Raw genomic sequence first — 19,393 nt, 5'->3', positions numbered from 1 at the left:
GAGGTCTGGCCACACTGAACAAGCCACACAGCTGACCCCAGCATCATCTTCTGAGAGGGGAATGCTCTCTGCTCTCCCGTGTGCATACGCTGTGTTTGTGGAAGTGCTCTGTGTTGGACACAGAAAGCACCTTGCAGAGTGAGGGTTTGCTGGCCGGCCGCAAAAAGCCTGGCAGCCTGACAAGTGATGGACAAGAGACAAGGGACAGTTTAGTGTGCCACAGTTTCTCATAGAGCTTTGGTCAGTGACACCAGGATGAGTCTCAGGACCATCATTGACTCCTGGTTAGTTTTTGTTTTCAAAGCACTTGATCAGCTGTAAAGCACTTAAAAATGTAAATTACTTCCTGCAAAAACAAAATGCACAAAAATTGATGGATCTGCCAGGCTGGGGGAGGGGAGAGGAATGTGTATGCATGTGTGAATGGATTCATTTCTGATGATAAAAATACTTTATGCTTATTTATGTGAAACTTGGAAAATAGAGGAAAAGCATAAAATTGAAACTAAAAGTCATCCATAATCCTTCTAACTAGCTTTATCATTTAACATTTTAGTATATTTCCTTCCTGTTTTTTTTTTAATTCTGGGTATATGCAAATGGGTTTGTAACCCTTTACATTCTGGAATTTGTTTAACATGACTTCTTTTTTTTTTTCTATCAAACAATTTGTAGAGAGTTCATTCTGCATAGCTGTAACACAGTGCCAAGCACAAGTCACATACCTGGGGTGCCGCTGAGTGCAGATGAGAGCGTGCCAGCTCTGCTGAAGCTGGGGGCTGGGGGCCGTGGACGGCTGTGAGCGGTGTGAGCTTCAGGCCACAGTGCAGGCCCTGGAATGAATGGCTGAGAGACTGGGATTCCAGGAGACCCAGATTTGGGGGGAGACTTTTCATTGTTTGTTTAGCTCTTTTTTACTTACCACATGCAAGTAATCATACTACTTAAAAAATTACTGTAAAAAGCAGCTAATTAAAAATACAAGTACAGTCTCTTTGGAGACTAGAAATAGTCACAAGAGAAGCAGGTTCAGTGAGAACCAGCTCCTTTGTCAGTCTCAGCGAGGGGGCGGGGCGTCGGGGCCCGGCTAGCAAATCCCTCTCTCTGAACTGGGGGACGGAATGTGGCACTCCCTTTAGTTAGACTTGATGAGCTTTGGATTTGAGTGACAGCCCCTTTTATTTCCTGCTTTGTTCTCTCCCAGGTACCGCTTGACCACAGTCTTCATTCATGCAAATGGAAGCTGGCAGCCACCCAGGGAGGGTTAGATACCTGGGAAGATAGAGGCCCTCCTTCCCCATCACCTCTGCAGGATGGTGGGGAGGGAGGTAGGGGAGTCGAGTTAACTTCTTTCCACACTTTCTTCGAGTGTGTGTGTGTGTGTTTGTATGTGTGTGTGTCTTGCGGGGTGGAGACCCCTCTCAGGAGGGCCTGTGGAAAGGCTGGGGTAAATGGAGTGGGCCTGTGGGTCCTGCCCTTCCAGGCTGCTGGGAGTTTGAAGTTGCTACCTCCTGGTCTCTGTTCTCTTTTCCTGCCTGTGGAAGGTCTTGCTCTGTTCAGGAACGTGGATATGGCAGGGGGCTGGGCAGGCACTTGGCCTTTATAACCACAGAGAAGGATTTTCAGTGCCCAGGAAGCCTCCCGCCTTCTGGTTTCTTCTCTTCCACCTGGCCCCACTGGGACAGCCTCTCCAGGCCTCGGACATCACTAGAATCTGCCCCTCCATCCCACCTTCCCCAGAACCCTACCTCCTTTCTCTGAGCCTGAGAGGAGTTAATTGTGTTAGAGTCCTAGAGAAACCTCCGTGAAGGGGCCATGGTCCCTGTGTTGCTTGGTCAGCAAACTCATTTACTCACATCCAGAAAGTACAATACAGTGACCTAGGTTAAGGGGTGAAAAAATGTGATGGACATTTTGCCAGGGTACTGTGTGAACCATTCCAAGGTGTCACCCTCTGCGTGAGACTTGGGAACATTCGGTTTTCTGGTTTCCCCACTATTGTGCTGAATGCCGCCAGCTTTCCCCTTCTAATTATTTATCTTAATAATTTGAGGAAAGTTGATTTGCTTTTAAAAACTGGCATCCAAGCATCCCCTATCACACTGCACACAGCTGAGAGATTAAGGCAGTTCTTTAGAATGACTAGCCAGGGTTGTGTACACAGCGATAGTGGTAGTGGTTCTGGGTGCAACTGGGGACAGGAGAGGAACCATAAATTTGGCAGGAAAGATTTGTGTTGGTACCCTGTTATATTTGCTTTGCATCACATATTGTTTAAAAAGAGCGATCTTTTCGTTAAAGGAAAAGGAACTGTGTATGTGAGATAAGCAGTAGAATAAAATGAAATGAATAGTTGGGTTTCGTCCTGTGGCCTTCAAAATGTCGTTATTTCTGAGATCACTGTTTCCATACTGTTCCAGTATTTGTATGGAACTTATAAAATACAAAGTATAGGCATGCCCTGAGATCCTGGCTAGGTTGTTATTGATAGTGGTGTTCTTTTTCTTTTGTTTTAAACAGCTGAGTTTGGTGAAACTTCAGGAGGTTTTAGCCAGTCGTGATCCAAAGACAATAAATATTGCTTTGTGGGGACGTCTCCACCCTGTGTCTTACTTGGTGACTGTTCAGTGGTAGGCAAATGTCAGAACCCATTATGCAAATGTGGAAATGGACAGATTTGAGTCAGTTATCTCAGCTGGTGTTATGAAATACGGTAATTTTTGGTGGTGGTGGTGGAGGGCGTTGGCGTAGGGGGTGTGGATGTTCTTTGTTTCTTGCTGTTATGGGAATGTGTCCTGATTGCCCCATCACCTTGTTTGGTAAGGCCCCATTTCTTTCTAGAAGTTTAGAGTTCCGTGGGCTCATGAGAGCCTTTGTACGTCTGCCCTCCATTAAACTGACATTTAGAGATCTTCAAATGAGCGTGATGCAGTCTGGGGGCAGAGTGAAGGCTTAGACTACAGCCAGTCATGGCTCAGTTACCCTAGGTGGGGCAGCAGCTGAACAGGTTCTGGTCTCAAAACCCTCTGAAGCCAAGATGCCTGCTGATTCCACAGTTGCCAGCTTACAGCACTGAGCTTCTGGAAGTACCACGGACTGAGTTGAGTCCCATTGCTGGATGCCCCTCCTCTTCCTCCAGCCCCTCCGGGTTTGGATGGGCAAATGCACTAAGAACAGCCTGTGGGTGAGTGAATGAAACCATAAAGCAGCAAGGGATTTGGACAATCCGACTCAGAGCATCTGATTTTATTTTGAGGGGCATGTGCCAGAGTTGGGTGAAGAAAGAGATCCCCAAATAGAGACAGAGAAAGATCCCCAAAAGGGCACGCTGGCTACCACTGATTTATTTTTATTTTTCTTATTTTTTTTTTTTAAAAGAATGAAAGGCATTTTACTCTTCTGTGGTAGGAGAGTAGATTGGTCACAGCCCAGCCTAGAACCCTTAACACAAGGTTAAGCTGCTAGGTGCAGTGGCTCACGCCTGTAATCCCAGCACTTTGGGAGGCCGAGGTTGGTGGATCACTTGAGGTCAGGAGTTCAAGACCAGCATGGCTAACATGGCAGAACCCGGTCTCTACTAAAAATACAAAAATTAGCTGGGTGTAATTCCAGCTACTGGAGAGACTGAGGCAGGAGAATCACCTGAACTCAGGAAGCGGAGGTTGCAGTGAACCGAGATTGCGCCATTGCATTCCAGCCTTGGCGACAAGAGCAGTACTCAAAAAAAAAAAAAAAAAAAAAAAAAGACTCTCAAAAAAGAAAAAGAAACAGATTAAGCTTTGTACCCATTTCTAGTAGATGTTATGGAAGCCCCAGGGTTTGGGGCATCAGGGTTGGAAAGGAAGCCAAAAACGGGTGCGTCCAAAGGACAGATGAATTGAGAATAGGTTGTAAAATTTCAGCCACGGGTAGATTAAGAAACACTGCACCCTGCCCCTCAGCCATTGTGTGGATTAAGAGCACTGCACCCTGCCCCTGCCCCCCAAGCATGCAGCACCCAAGAAAGCTGATCAAGGTGCTTTAATATGGGTGTAGCACGGTGAGGCGTTTCACCATCATCTCCAGTGCACTTGTCTGCGAGTTTTTGTGTGTTTTTTATTTTTTATTTTTATTGGACTTTGCTTTGCTTTTTAAGGGAAACTCTGGATATACTTTATTATTTCACTTGTCAGAGGGTTAGTAACATACTATTCCCATTCCTAATTGAAGGCAGCAAGTGATTCCTTCTGGCAAACTCTTTAAGAAACATGGGCATGGAGCCGGGCTGCCTGAGTTCAAACCCCTGCTCTGCTGCTTACCAGCTGGGTGACCTCGGTCAAGTTACTTAATCTCCGTGTCTCAATTTCCAACTCTGTAAAACAGAGAGAATAATAGAAACTGTGTCATAAAATTATTGTGGGAATTAAATATTTTAGTCTATGAAGAGGGGTGCCAGGCCTATGGTAAGTTTTATGTAAGTGTTGGTTGTATATGAGATGATGAAGGCTGGGCATAGTGGCTCAAACCTGTAATCTAGCACTTTGGGAGGCCAAGGTGGGTGGATCACCTGAGGTCAGGAGTTTCAGACCAGCCTGATCAACATGGAGAAACCCCCTCTCTACTAAAAATACAAAATTAGCTGGGCGTGGTGGCAGGTGCTTGTAGTCCGAGCTACTCTGGAGGCTGAGGCAGGAGAATCGCTTGAACCTGGGAGGCAGAGGTTGTGGTGAGCCACGATCGTGCCATTGCACTCCAGCCTGGGCAACAAGAACGAAACTTCATCTCGAAATAAAATAATAAAATAAAATAAAATAAAATAAGATGATGAAGATGTAGTATTCGGCATGAGAAGAGCGCTGGTCTGATGAGTCTGGAAACCTGGCTGCTGGCCTGTTTCTAACACTGTGTGTCCTTGGTCCTGGCATGTTCCCCTGGGGTGCTGATTTCACACCTGTAAAATGAAGACATTTGACTTGCGCAGTGCTTTTCTTAGACTGTGGGAAGAGGTGGATGTGGGGCAGCACCAAGACCAAGCGAAAGGGGCTTCTGGACCCCCGTCCTCGCTTCTGCCAGAGCAGCGTGGCTTCATTTGATGTATGGATTTTGGTTTGTGGGAAGAAAGGGTTCCCTTGCTGGGGTGTGTGTGTGTGTGTGTGTGTGTGTATGTGAGAGAGAGAGAGAGAGAGAGAGAGAGATAAACAAAAGACGTGTGGAAGTGGCTGAATAAGATGACCCGAGGACTCTTTCTGGGAAGATGCAGGAGGAAGTAGGGGAGCTGAGGGGAAGCTGGTGGGATAGGCCTGGTGGGTGTACAGGGGGCCTGGGGAGAGGGATTTGAAGACTCAAAGTCACACAGTGCAGGAGTGGGACTAAATATAGGGTGGGATAGGGCTGTGGGTAAAAGCTGTTACAGTTTTGACCAAATGGTATGGGCTTATTTACTTATTAGGGAGGTACAAATGGCTTCGTGTTACAAAGTGTCAAGATCCTCATTTGGATAAAGACCAGAGTGTAGAGGAGAAAATAAAAGTAAGGAAACAGAGAAAAATGAGTGTCTTAAGGGTGTAGAAATTCAGTTTGCTGGAAGTCTCTCCAGCCTGAACAAAACAGCTGTTGGGTTTGCCAGAACTTAAACCAGAGGGTGCCTGAGAGTGGTTCCTATTCTTGCTTCCTCTTCCTCATCTCATCTTGTCTTTTCTTTCCATTCTGATGATCATGAGTTTCCCTTACATGTACACCCCTTCATTCATTTGTATGATCATTTAGAGATGAGGAGCTGCCTTGCCAGGTGGAAAAACCATTCTCAGGCTGAATCTTTGGCCTTTTGAGTCAGAGTTTTCCCTGGGTTTTAGAACTTCATTCTTATTGAAGTGGGATTTAATGTCTTTTATTTCTTCAATTCCAGTTTTTATTAGATCCAAAACATTTTTGGTCAAAACCAGAATATTGATTATGTGCACTGTTCTAGGCTACCTCAACATCCAAAAATCCACTTGGAAACCCCTGCGCTTACCAGGAAAAGGAGATGGAAGTGAAAAAATATATATATATATAAAGAAAGGAAACCCCAGTGCTAGCACCCCTTATCCAGCAGAATCCCCACCCGGACCCCCACCTGTATTCACATTCCTCCCACACTTATAGTTAGCGGCTTCATTCATCTCTGAGGTTCCATGTTCTGTTCCCCAAATAGACTGTTTGCTCATTGAAGACAGGAACTACACTTACATTTCTTTTCTTTCTTTCTTTTGTTTTTTGACATGGAGTCTCACTTGTTGCCCAGGCTGGAATGCAGTGGTGCCATCTTGGCTCATTGCAACCTCCACCTCCTGGTTCAAGCAATTCTCCTGTCTCAGCCTCCTGAGTAGCTGAGACTACAGGTGCATGCCACCACACTTTGCTAATTTTTGTATTTTTAGTAGAGACGGAGTTTCACCATATTGGTCAGGCTGGTCTCGAACTCCTGACCTCAAGTGTCCACCTGCCTTGGTCTTCCAAAGTGCTGGGATTACAGGCGTGAGCCTCTGCCCCCGGCCTTATATTTCTTTTCTATTTTTCTACCCTGACCAACCTTTTCTTTTCTGTCTCTCTCACTGTTTCTGTGATCAAAGTAGTAGAGTCAGTTTCCTTACATCTGTCCCAGACAGCCGTTGCTAATGGGAAGGAGCGTCAGGCACTGTACATCAGCTCTGTTCTGAAACTCTGTGCCTGCCGCCTCATTGACTAGCTGGAGAGTGTTGAACATTTGGTTGTAGAATGTTTGTGGACTGCTGAGTTTCACGCATGAGCTGTGCTGTCATTTCATTCATTCTGAGTGGCATCTGCGCCAGGGCTATCTGGAGTTTTTCCAGCTCCCCAGGCCTGGCAAAGGCGGAGATCCTGTCTCATTCAGCTGCATTTCTTCAGCTCTGCTTAGAAGGCCTGCCACACAGTAGGGAATCAGGAAGACTCGAGTTTGCAGAGCTCTCGGGTGACAGAAGAGAAAGTAAAGGTATATTAGATTTCTTCTAGGCTTGCTGCCTAATCCCCTAAGGGACTTTCTGATTTCTTTCAGCAGGGCCATCTGGCAGGGCTGAGTGTGTATGGGAATAAATGAGGTGCTGGATCTTGTGGGCAGGCTGTGGGATCCGGGAGAGGGGTTACACCTGGGCCTGGAAGGACCTGGAATCTAGTGGGGCCATACATCTAAGCTAAATGTGGCTGTGGCTTGCGAACTCAGAGGCCTTTTGGGCAGCCTGGTGAAATGATAAACAGGCAGTTGCAGTTTATTCTCAGTCTTAGGGATTAAAAAGTGGTGCCCCCACTGGAAACTGGAGGTTACATGTTCCACCCAAAGGCTGCAGCTGCCAGTCAGCCTCTTGTGATGTGAAAAGTACAGCCCCAGAAAACCCAGGTTTTTAAAGTGATGTCCCCTAATTTTTAAAAGTTGGCAACCAATTCAACTATAAAATCATGCCTGCTGGCCTCTGAGCAGGAGGCAGGGCTGGTGAATACCAGAAGCCACCAGGGGACATACGCCTGCCGTAGGGTCAGAAGAGTGGGTGTTAATCACCATCCAGATGGTCAGGTACTGGAATTGCTGCAGAAATGAACATGACATGCCGAGCAGGCAGAGCAGGTGCCAAAAGTTGGTATTAAGGAGGCGAAGGTCAAGTTCTTTGCCTACCAGAAAGTCTTCTTCCTTGTCTCCTTCCCTTCCTGCACCTCCAGGGACTCTCCGCCGCTTGCTGTAGCGTAAGTCCGAATTTCCCTGCCTGGCATTCAAGGTCTTCCATGCCTTGCTTACAAGTGCCCTTTAGGCACTCTAAATGGCGCCTCTGCTCCCACGTGTGGCCCCAGCTCGGCAGTCCTGTGTTCCCTCCCTCTGAATCCCTCCAGACTCCCCAGGCTGCATCTGCCTCAGGCTGCCAGGTGTTCCCATCACATGCCGAGCTTTCTTCCCTCCCTGATTTCACCCATGCTGCTCCTCTTCCTGGAATGCTCATCCCTCCAATTATGGAAATCCTACTGTCCACTCATCCTTCAAAAGGCTCTGGACAAAAGGCCCATTCTCCCTGAAGTCGGCTACCTTCCCAACTCTGTAAATTTGGAATAAATCACATCTTTCAGCTTCTATAGCACTCACCCTGCATCTCCACCACAGCCCTTATGACATAGCTGTTGAGATAGGTCTGTCTTCCTTGGTAGATGATGAGGTCATTGCGGAAGGTTTGAGTCTTACTTGCTACTATATCCCCATAGTGTTTGGCTCAGGGCAACAGTCAACAGAGGCCTAGTGAGTTAGATACTTGATGGTAGAGTATGGAACATGATTCTCATGAGGAAGGTGCTTAAGGTCTTTGGTAAGCCTGGGAAAAGGACAGTTGGCTGGAACAGCGGGTGTGAGGGGTGCAGGTAGAGCTGGATCCAGCTCCCTTTCAGCCCAAGGCAATACCTAAAACCCTATCTCTGACTTGGGAAGCAGTATCCTGCCATCTTCTTGCTGTGGCCATGAGCCTCACTGGGGCTTGACTTGAATGCTAGGATCTTAGGTCTGTCTTTGACACCTACAAGAAGCCTAAGACAGGAACAGAACAAAAGAAACCCAGTTCCATCCTTTCCCCAGCTAGGATGGCTTCCGGGATGTGTATATCCTCTTGCTTACCATGACAGGTCTTCTTTGGGTTCTCCGAGGCTTCTGAGCCAGCAGAGGCTCACCTTCCAGGAGAGTGAGCAGAGGGAGTATGTTGCGTCCAGAGATCCCTAGTTCTGGAGAATGGAGAACCGGGCTCTAGTGCCGGATCTGCCTTTCCCAGCTGGGTGCCTTTGGGTGAGGCTCCTGAGCTCGGAGTTTCTTTCCTCACCTGGTTTAAGGGATTGCTGGGGTCTCTTTGGGCCCTGACATCCTATGTGACCGAGGCTTCTGTTGCGCCAGGTAGTCATCATTGTGGGTTTGCGAGCTCCTTTGTCATTCTCTGTTCCCCACCACACACACAAGGTGTACAGCGATCCACCGCAAGGATTACAATGGGAGGGTTTAGAGAGGGAAGACACTTTTCTTTTCTTTTTTTTGTTTTTTTGAGAAAGAATCTTACTCTGTTGCCCAGGCTGGAGTGCAGTGGCGTGATCTCAGCTCACTGCAGCCTCTGCCCACCAGGTTCAAGTGATTCTCCTGCCTCAGCCTCCTGAGTAGCTCGGACTGCAGGCACACATGACTATGCTTGGCTAATTTTTGTATTTTTTTTTTTTTTTTTTGAGATGGAGTCTCGCTCTTGTTACCCAGGCTGGAGTGCAATGGCGCGATCTCGGCTCACCGCAACCTCCGCCTCCTGGGTTCAGGCAATTCTCCTGCCTCAGCCTCCTGAGTAGCTGGGATTACAGGCACGCGCCACCGTGCCCAGCTAATTTTTTTGTATTAATAGAGACGGGGTTTCACAATGTTGACCAGGATGGTCTCGATCTCTCGACCTCGTGATCCACCCGCCTCGGCCTCCCAAAGTGCTGGGATTACAGGCTTGAGCCACCGCGCCCGGCCTAATTTTTGTATTTTTAGTAGAGACGGGGTTTCACCACGTTGGTCAGCCTGGTCTCGATCTCCTGACCTTGTGATCTGCCCACCTTGGCCTCTCAAAGTGCTGGGATTATAGGTGTGAGCCACTGTGCCTGGCCTGACTTTTTTTTTTTTCATATATATATATTAAAATTTTTTTTATTTCCATAGGTTATTGGGGAACAGGTGGTATTTGGTTACATGAGTAAGTTCTTCAGTGGTGATTTGTGAGATTGCAGTGCATCCATCACCCAAGCAGTATACACTGAACCCAGTTTGTGGCCTTTTATCCCTTACCCCTTTCCCACCCTTTCCCTCTGAGTCCCCAGAGTCCATCGTGTCATTCTTAATTGCCTTTGCATGAGAGGGAAGATTTTTTTACAGGGCCCTTTTCAAGGTTTGAAATAAGGCTCCATGACAATGGCCTGATTTGGATGGGTCTTGGAATACCCTTAAAATATAACCAGAAAGGGCTGAGGATGGGTAAGAACCCTGGGATACAGAGTCTTCTTATAAAAGGGAGGGCACCAGGCAAGATGGACAACTTGGTCTTGATATGGATGGGGCTAGAATCTCCATATTGTTGCTAATAACGTGGAAATGAATCCCTTTCCTGTTCCCAACACAATAAAACTTCAGTGTTGTCTGGGCATGGTGGCTCATGCCTCTAATCCCAGCACTTTGGGAGGCCAAGGCAGGCGGATCACCTGAGGTCAGGAGTTTGAGACCAGCCTGGCCAGCACGGTGAAACCCCGTCTCTACTAAAAATACAAAAAATTAGCTGGGCGTGGTGGCAGGTGCCTGTAGTCTCAGCGACTTGGGAGGTTGAGGCAGGAGAATCACTTGAACCTGGCAGGCACAGGTTGCAGTGAGCTGAGATCGTGCTGCTGCACTCCAGCCTGGGCAACAGAGTGAGACGCCATCTTAAAAAAAAACCAAAAAACCTTCAGTTCAGGGGATGCCTGCTCTCCAGGAAGGCTGCAGCATTGTCAGGTTTGTTTCTTTTTCCCCACGAAGCTCTTCTTTAGAGAGCTCTTAGGTCCCAAGTTTGCATCATCCAGGGTCCAGGCAGTGAGTGGAGAAGGAGGCTCCCCTAGTGAAAGAAAAAGGCATCCAGTGTTAATAGTATTTCTTTCCAGTTGCATGGGGCTTGCATGTTATATATAAAGGAAATATCTTTGCTTACGACTGAGCCATAAGTGGCCTCACCTTTCTTGAAACATAAGGTCCTCTTGGTTTATCGTTGTATTTTGTGCTTTTCACAGAGGCATGGACACTGAAAGATGTTTCTCTGACAGTGGAGACGTAGGGCTGAAGAGTGGCATGACCTGGAGAGCACTGCCTGCCCCCCTAATTCACACTGTCCTCTCTCCTCATGGCCAGCTGAGAATGTGGATGCACTGTAGCCCATCATCTAGTTCTTCGGGAAATCTGGAAATCTGGCATTTCATGGGAAATCTGTTCATTGCTAAAGTAGGCTTAGATTTGTTTTAAAATCTTGTGTGGGCCAGGCAAGGTGGCTTACGCCTGTAATCCCAGCATTTTGGGAGGCCGAGGTGGGTGGATCACCTGAGGTCAGGAGTTCAAGACCAACCTGGCCAATGTGATGAGCTGAGACCATGCCACTGCACTCCAGCCTGGGCAACAGAACTAGACCCCATCTCTACTAAAAATACAAAATTAGCCTGGTGTGGTGGTGGGCACCTGTAATCCCAGTTACTTGGGAGGCTGAGGCAGGAGAATCGCTTGAACGTGGGAGGCGGAGGTTGCAGTGAGCTGAGATTGTGCCAGTGCACTCTAGCCTGGGCAACAAGAGCAAAACTCCATCTCAAAATAAATAAATAAATAAATAAAATAAAACCTTGTGTGGGTGAACCAAACACATCTGCAAGCCTGATTCAGCCTGCAACCCACCAGTTTGCAGCCCTCGTTTAGATCCACAGTGGAGAAGGAAGTTAAAACTACAAGTTAGGACCCCTGAAAATGAAAGGTGGTTTGGAAATGAATCTAAAGTAAAGTTTTAAATGGTCACTATATGTCTTCAGACCATTTTCTGGTAGTATGTGTTATGTGACACAGGTTGTCCCTGTGTCGTGAGGTGGCTTTGAGCACAGCATTGGCCCTGGGCCTGCTGTGTGGGGTGCAGGCCCTCTGCTGAGAGCTGCAGATGCTGCCGGGAGCGCAGTGGGCGTGGTCATCCGGCATGGAGGATGTGGGCCCATCTTCTTGGGTCAGGCCAGCCTCTTACACCTGTGTTCATTGCTTAGCCCTTTTGATGTCACTGAATATTGGTTCAATTACTTTTCCCTCTTCAGAGCCATTTATTATTTTGTTAGAGGGAAAAATGAAATTATCAAAGTAATGCATATACGTGTTGCATAAAATTTACATTATACAGAAAGGCAGAAGGGAAACAGGGAAAATTACTTGTTCCCTTTTCTCTCTTCCCTTCCAATTCCTTTAATGGGAAGAATGTCTCACTAGTCATGTGCCCTACGACAAATCCTTTAACCTCTCCAAACCCACATCTCTTATATGTTACAGGACAGTAATAAAAGTTAATTCCTGGCCGGACGTGGTGGCTCAGGCCTGTAATCCCAGCACTTTGGGAGGCTGAGGCGGGCAGATCACGAGGTCAGGAGATTGAGACCATCCCGGCTAACATGGTGAAACCTCATCTCTACTAAAAATACAAAAAATTAGCTGAGTGTGGTGGCATGCGCCTTTTTTTCTTAAAGGTTAATATTGGGCATATAATATATGCTACGTAGGTGTCAGCCATTATTAATCGTTGTTGTCATTATAGTTATCAGCGTGATTATTTGCTCTAAGGGGAACCCAGGCATGCTACTCGGGAGGCTGAGACAGGAGAATTGCTTGAACCCAGGAGGCAGAGGTTGCAGTGAGCTGAGATTGTGCCACTGCACTCCAGCCTGGGCAACAGAATGAGACTCCATCTCAAAAACAAAGACAAAAACAAAAAGAAACAAACTTAACTCGTATTATCGTTATGTTTTGTTTAATGTGGATTAAGTGAGTTGGTATGAAATTCTCCAAATCCTATGCATATATAAGGGGTGCTCATAGAGCTTTTTTCTTCCTTTTTCGTGTATCTAGGATTTCTTTAGCAGTCCTTTTTGCAATTATAGTAAAAGCACTGAGGTTAGATTTATGGGGTTTTTTGAGGAGAATAGACTGAATCTCTTTCCTGCTTGAAGGCTATAGCGGGTTGGCACAGTTTGTATTTGATAAACATATCTTTAGCTGCATAAGAGAAAGAAGGAAAATCGTAAAGAGGAACAGTACTGTTTTCTTGGCTTCCTTCCTTCCATGCAGGAACTTCAGCCTGCTTTCCACACCCTCCCACCACTGGACTCACAAAGGCCCCTGATGAGTGCCTCCTGTAAGGGAAATGTTTCTCTTAATTAGAAAAAGGCATAGTATCTTGATTGCATGTTCTCTGGAGCCAGTGATAGAGATGATAGTGTAAGAAGTTCTGGACATTGAAATGTAAAACAGATTAATTTGTAGGAATGTTGGATTTTTATCTGGACAGATGTTTTTTATGGAGTTGGTTGGGATTAAGATATGGGGCAGGGTCATGCTGGTGTTTTATTTTTGCTTTGGGCTTATGTTACTTAGGATTAACTTTAGCTGCATATAACAACAGCAACAAATCAGATTTATAGTCAGTTAACAGAGGCTTAAATGAGGGAAAGTTTTATTTCTCTCTCACATAAAATAAGTTAGAGGTAGTAGTTTAGGGCTCTTAGAGGCTGTCATCTTCTACCTGTCTACACATGGTTTTCACGATCTAGGTCACCTCACAGTTCAGGATAGCTGCTGGGGCTCCAGTCCCCTTGCCTGAGCCATTTGTTGGCAGAAGAAGGAAAGGCACAGGTCAAGACGAGGCCTTTCAGCCCAGCACAGTGGATCACCTGAGGTCAGGAGTTCGAGACCAGCCTGGCTAACATGGTGAAACCCCGTCTCTACTAAAAATACAAATATTATCTGGGCATGGTTGTGTGTGCCTATAATCCTAGTTACTCGGGAGGCTGAGGCAGGAAGATCTCTTGAACCTGGGAGGCGGAGGTTGCAGTGAGCCGAGATTGTGCCACTGCACTTCAGCCTGGGGACAGAGTGAGACTCTGTCTTAAAAAAAAAAAAAAAAGAAGAGGCCTTTCCTGCTGCATCAGCTCTCTCTGAGCAGTGTTCCTGGGAAGTTCCATGAAATACTTCTGCTTATCTCATTGGTCATAACTTAGTCAGATGCACACACCGAGCTGCCAGGGAGGCTGAGGAGTGTAGTCTCTTAGTCCCAGATACAATATATAAAATTCACAACAAGGGTCCTTTTACTAAGGCGGAGGAAGAGACTGGATGTTGTGGATACGGGCAGCAAGCAGGGTTTTCAAAGTACTGAAACAGATCGTAGAACTTTGTAAACTGGTTACCTTTTCTACTCCTCTGCTCACCTCTAACCAAAGAGCCACCTAATTGTTCTGTGTGGTGACTGTTGCCTGTAGATTCTTGGTGAATAGATTCCTAGCCTCATCTTTTTTTTTTTTTTTTTTAAATAAGTGGTAGACTGAAGATACAGGAAACCTGGAAAAGCAGAGCCAAAGGTCAGCTAGCACAGGAGCAGAAGGTAAATTCTGTTGGCTTGTAGAATGAGCCCAGACCCTGGTGTCAGAAGACCTGGGTCAACTCTGGTCTATCCTCTTCTGGGACTTGGTTAAGTCTCTTAGTTTTCTGAGCTTTCCACATCAGTAAGATGGGGAATGGCAAGGCTTATGGGACTGCAGTGAGGCTCAGCCAAGTTGGTGGTGTGGAAGGCCCTACTGGACTCTGAAGCGTGGTCCAGATGATGAATACTTTATGTGGCTGAGGTGCTTCCAACAGGCATGTGGGAAGCACCCATGTCAGACGGGGGTCATGTAAGATGGACTGGGATCACATCGTGGGATGCAGCTCTTGGATGAAAAGGCCTGTGTGGTCCAGCCTGAGTCTGCCCCGACACGCAGGGTTGGATCCTGGCTCTGCTCCTCACTGCTGTATGTACAGAACTGCCTCAGAGGGAAAGCAGGGTTGGCAGTATGCATCTGGCCTTTCTTGTTGGTTTCCTGATGCCTCTCCTGGTGTGCTTTTTCTGCTATGGAGAGTGTGACTTAAGCACGTAATTTCCACACAGCCTGGCTCCTGAATGCAAGCCACTAACCCGTTATTTTACTTGTTCCAGTGTCGGGGCTGGGGGGATGGTGTGTCCTTTGCCAATGAATGCTTATGTTGGTACATTTCAAGGGCTATTTTGCTTATGCACCCTCCCTACCCCTGTCAATGTTAGAACTTAGCCCCATATTAAAGGCAGTGTCCCTGTGACTGAATCATGGGGTTGATGAGGATGAAATGAAGTGACTGCAGGCAGCAGCCAGCCCACTGCCCAGTGCTCTGTCCAGGCTCAATGAGTGACCACTGCCACTGTTGCTGCTCTATCCAGCTGGCTAGACAGGGCCGACGGTGGCAGAGGGTGACTCAATTCTCAGTGTGTCCTTTCCTGCCCCTCTGCCAGGATGCTTCCTGTAGCCTAGTTCCCTTTTCTGTGAAATTCTTGTCTCTCAGCTCTGGACTTCAGTATACCGTTGGTTTCAAAATCTTATGAAACACAACATCAATGGGGGAAGAGAGAAGAGAGAAGCTGAGAATCCTAAACCAACGCTGACAGCTGAGCAGCCACAGAGGACTTCCCAGTTGGGCTGCAATACTTCTTAAGAACGTTCAAGTTAGGCCTCAGATGTGATTTTGTTTGCTGACCCTCTCTTTGCTACCTTGGCTTTATTTAATTAACAAATCTAATTCATTCATTCAGCATGCCAGTTTATTCAACACCTACTTTGTGCCAAACACTGGGGATATGCCCCAAACAGACCAAGTTCCCTCTTTCATGGAGCTTACATTTGGTGGAAGAGACAAACGTGGAAAGAAAAGTATAGGCTGGGTGCAGTGGCTCATGCCTGTAATCTTAGTACTTTGGGAGATCGAGGTGGGGAGATCACTAGAGCCCAGAAATTCAAGGTCGGCTTGGGCAACATAGTGAGACCCCAAATCTATTAAAAAAAAAAAAGTATAATATCAGGTAGACTTCAGAGCTGTGAGAGAAGTGTCATAGAAGGCTGGGTGCGGTGGCTCATGCCTATAATCCTAGCACTTTGGGAGGCTGAGGCTTGTGGATCACGAGGTCAGGAGTTCAAGACCAGCCTGGCCAGGATGGCGAAAACCCATCTCTACGAAAAATTACAAATAGCCGAGCAGAGTGGCAGGCGCCTGTAATTCTAGCTACTTGGGAGGCTGAAGCAGGTTAATCACTTGAACTCAAGAGGTGGAAGTTGCAGTGAGCCAAGATCACACCACTGCACTCCATCCTGGGCGACAGAGCGAGACTGTCTCAAAAACAAAACAAAAGAAAAAAGAAGTGACACAGGATTAGGGAATACAGCGTGTTGAGGGGATGGGTGCTATTTCCCAAGGAAAGCCCCTTCTGGTGGGGTCATAGGAAATAGCTGACGCCAAGGCCTGGAAGACTCATTGGCATCTTTCTGAAATAACAAGGACCAGCTTGGTAGGAAGTGGAATGAGCTGGGGGAGTGGAGTGGGGTGGATTTTGGAGTCTGAGCTTGAGATTTCTATTAGACATCTACTTGGAGATGCTGAGCCGTCTGCAGGAAACAGGAGCCTGGAGTTCAGGGAGGACATGAAGGCTGCAACTGTAAGTTTGAGAGAAATCAGCTTTTTGAAGCCGTGGGAAGGGGTGAGATCACTGTCATGTGAGAGTGTGGGACTGGCCAGGTGGTGCATGTGTCCAGGCTCAGCGGATGTTCCTGGGATCACAAGTACCTGTTCATCTTGTTGGCGACTAATCTGTATCTGCAGAGTGACCAAGGACAAGCCACTGAGCTGCCCCAAACCTGGCTATGGGACGGATTAACTGTGTAGGTGTGGAAATCCCTCAGAATGACAAGACAGGTAGCAGTGGAGAGGAAGGTAGCCTGTACTCGAGATCTGGGCTTGATAGCTGTGATGATTGGTGATACACATGATGATGGCCCTTCAAGGGATTTGAAGATTGTGAAGCAGGACGAGAAGGAACTGTTTGGACCCCACAAGACAGGGGAACAAGGAAGACACCTACCCGAGGTCTTTTTTTTTTTTTTTGATATGGAGTCCCGCTCTGTCACCCAGGCTGGAGTCAGTGGCACAATCTCTACTTACTGCAACCTCTGCTTCCTGAGTTCAAGCGATTCTCCTGCCTCAGCCTCCTGAGTAGCTGGGATTACAGGCATGTGCCACCATGGCTGGCTAATCTTTGTATTTTTAGTAGAGATGGGGTTTCACCATGTTGGCCAGACTGGTCTCGAACTCCTGACCTCGTGATCTGCCCACCTTGGGCTCCCAAAATGCTGGGATTACAGGCATGAGCCACCGGGCCCAGTCCCTACCTGAAGTCTTTGTGGACCTTTTGGGATTGCATTGAATTAGCAGATACAGAGCGTTTGACCTGTAGTAACCAGCTGACTATTCAGCAAATGCGTTACTTCCTGAAAGACTTCTTTCCAAAGCAAACTGGCATGTGAGGAACAGGAACTTACAAGAGCTTCTAGTGTGAACTCGGAGTGCTGACGCTGTTAACAGTTGCTGAGTGGAATCCTTCTCACATGGGTGGAGAGTAACATGTAACCTTGGTCCAAGTCTCCCTTTTCCTGTCCTTTGGCCCATCCTGCTCTGGTGCTAGATGTTGGCTCTGGCCTTTGCACTGACCATCCTCTCAAGATGGCACGTGAGGAGGATGTGCTGTGTTGCGAAGAACTTGGCTGGATGGGCAAAGACTTGAGCTAGAAAAAGAATAAGTGGTTATTCATTTGGTGCTTCCCTTTAACTAGGGCCTTTTTTTTTTTTCTTTTATCTTAAAGGAAACCTTTAAGAAAGGAGGGCTCTGAGGCCTTTCTTAGAATTGAGGTCTCAATTTAACATCATCGGATTCTGTTTTTCTTGAGTTTCAGTTAGAAGATTAAATAACATAGTGGCTATAAAAGCGTAATACAGATACTAGTAACTGTTGCTGTGATTGTATTAAAGGATACCCCTATTCCCCAGGTCCTTTATTGATTCATCTTATTTTTATTTGTATAAATAAATCATTAGAATAGTGCCTGGTGCTCTATTGCACTTACACGCATGTACTGTATAAAGGTTTGTACATATTACTCATTTAACCCTTACACAGCCCTAGGAGTAGGTACTATTATTTTGCTCATTTTGCAGGCAAGAAAACAGGCACAGACAGTTAAATAAGATCACCCAACTCACAAGCAGTGGAGCTAGGATTTGAACCAGGGGAGCCTGGCTTCAGGGTCTAGGTTCTTCACCATAACACTCCAAGGCCTGTCCATTTCCCCATAAATCTTTACTGAAGAACAATGGCGATGGCCATGCTGGTCATTGTTGTGCTTTATATGCTATGCACCGTGTTGTGTGTTTTAGACACATGAATGAGAATCTTCATCCCTGTAAGATATTAAGAGCCCATTTTACAGAGGAGGAAATGAAGGCTCAGAGGAGTTGAGTAACTTGCTGGAAGTCCAAAGCTAAGGAGTGGAGCCAGAATTCAAACTCGAGTTTGTCTGGCTTCCAAATCCTGCTCTTTCCTCACACAGTGGCCGTCCTGCAAGCCCGTCACATGTTCCTTCCCTGGTAACTCGTGGCACCTGGCTACCTCCTTTCAGACTCACTTTGTGGCCCATGGCACCCAGTTGTGTCATGACTGGACAGTGGCTCCCGTTTCCCCAGGCCTGACGGTGAGGCCATATGAGCCACCCCAGGGAGGCCGGCAGAGTCGGAGCTTGGCTTTGAAAGCTGTTAATCCAGCTGAGCCCCTCCACATCCCTTGCTCCGTTTTAATCCCACGGCTTTCCTAAAGCTACTGCGGATCTCCTTTTCTTATGAGAAGAGATTGGGCAGATGCACATGCACACGGTAACGTGCAAGGGTCGAGTTTCCTGTAAGTGTCAGGATGAGCTGTTTCTAGTGAAGAGCCTGGGCCTGGTGAGCCCCCGGGAAGGGTGGGGACCGTCTGCGCTCTCCTGGAAAGGAAATTGTGGTTTCTTTCTTTTCTTTTTTTTTCTTTCTTCTCCTTTTTTTTCTTTTTAGTTTATGGGAAAGGGAGACTTGTGTCTCAATTGAGTCTTTGTGGCCTTGTATTACAGAGAGTCACAGAAAATGTTCTATGTAAATGACTATGTGCCCTGATTAGAGCTCAATAGGCACCATTGTGTCATATTGCTATTATTGGCGATTGCAGGATACTAAATGATATTCTCATCAGGCTGAAAAACTTCAGTGTTAGCAGTGAAACTCGGGGTTAATTATACTGCTCTGAATTAGAGCATGGAATTAAGTTGTAGGGAGAGTAAGCCTATTGCTTTCTTCCCCCCTCTGCCTTCCTTTTCAGGGTTCTGGCTGGGGGTTTGATCAGAATAGTTTTTAACCCATGTTCTAAATCTGTACTACTGGCATTTTGTTCTTCATGAGTTACTACCCCATTTGGGGTCGGGAAACACAGGACCAATTTATAGGACAGTAGGAGAGGGGGAGACCCGGTCTACTTAATAGTGCATTCTTCTCGGTCAATAGCTGGGTAAAAATAGCATGCAGATTGAAGTCTTAGGGGAGTGCCAGACTCTCTAGAGGGGCCTCTTTAATTTAGCTCTTGTCTCTTCTGCCTTTGAATCCTCATCTCCTCTGATCCTGACTCACCTCTTTGAAGAAATGACACACTGACCTACATCTCGGCTGAAACAGATAGAAGAGTCTATCTCTGTTCAGCCTCTTCTT

The 19,393-nt window shown here is 46.8% G+C and overlaps 1 protein-coding gene across 1 annotated transcript in view; it reads left to right on the top strand.

The window, feature by feature from the left end:
• The first annotated feature begins 2,546 nt into the window (after window positions 1-2,546).
• The window catches only part of PTPRJ (protein tyrosine phosphatase receptor type J), a 153,489-nt gene continuing 136,642 nt past the window's right edge, over window positions 2,547-19,393 (top strand). Inside the window, exon 1 of the mRNA XM_012452590.3 lies at window positions 2,547-3,184. Coding sequence (XP_012308013.2) covers window positions 3,119-3,184 — 66 coding nt within the window. The 5' untranslated portion in view covers window positions 2,547-3,118. The remainder of the gene's footprint in view (window positions 3,185-19,393) is intronic.

Source organism: Aotus nancymaae, unplaced genomic scaffold (assembly GCF_030222135.1).
Source record: "Aotus nancymaae isolate 86718 unplaced genomic scaffold, 86718_ANA_hifiasm-v0.15.2.pri h1tg000059l, whole genome shotgun sequence".
Lineage (NCBI taxonomy): Eukaryota > Metazoa > Chordata > Mammalia > Primates > Aotidae > Aotus > Aotus nancymaae.
This window is presented reverse-complemented; position numbering and strand designations above follow the sequence as displayed.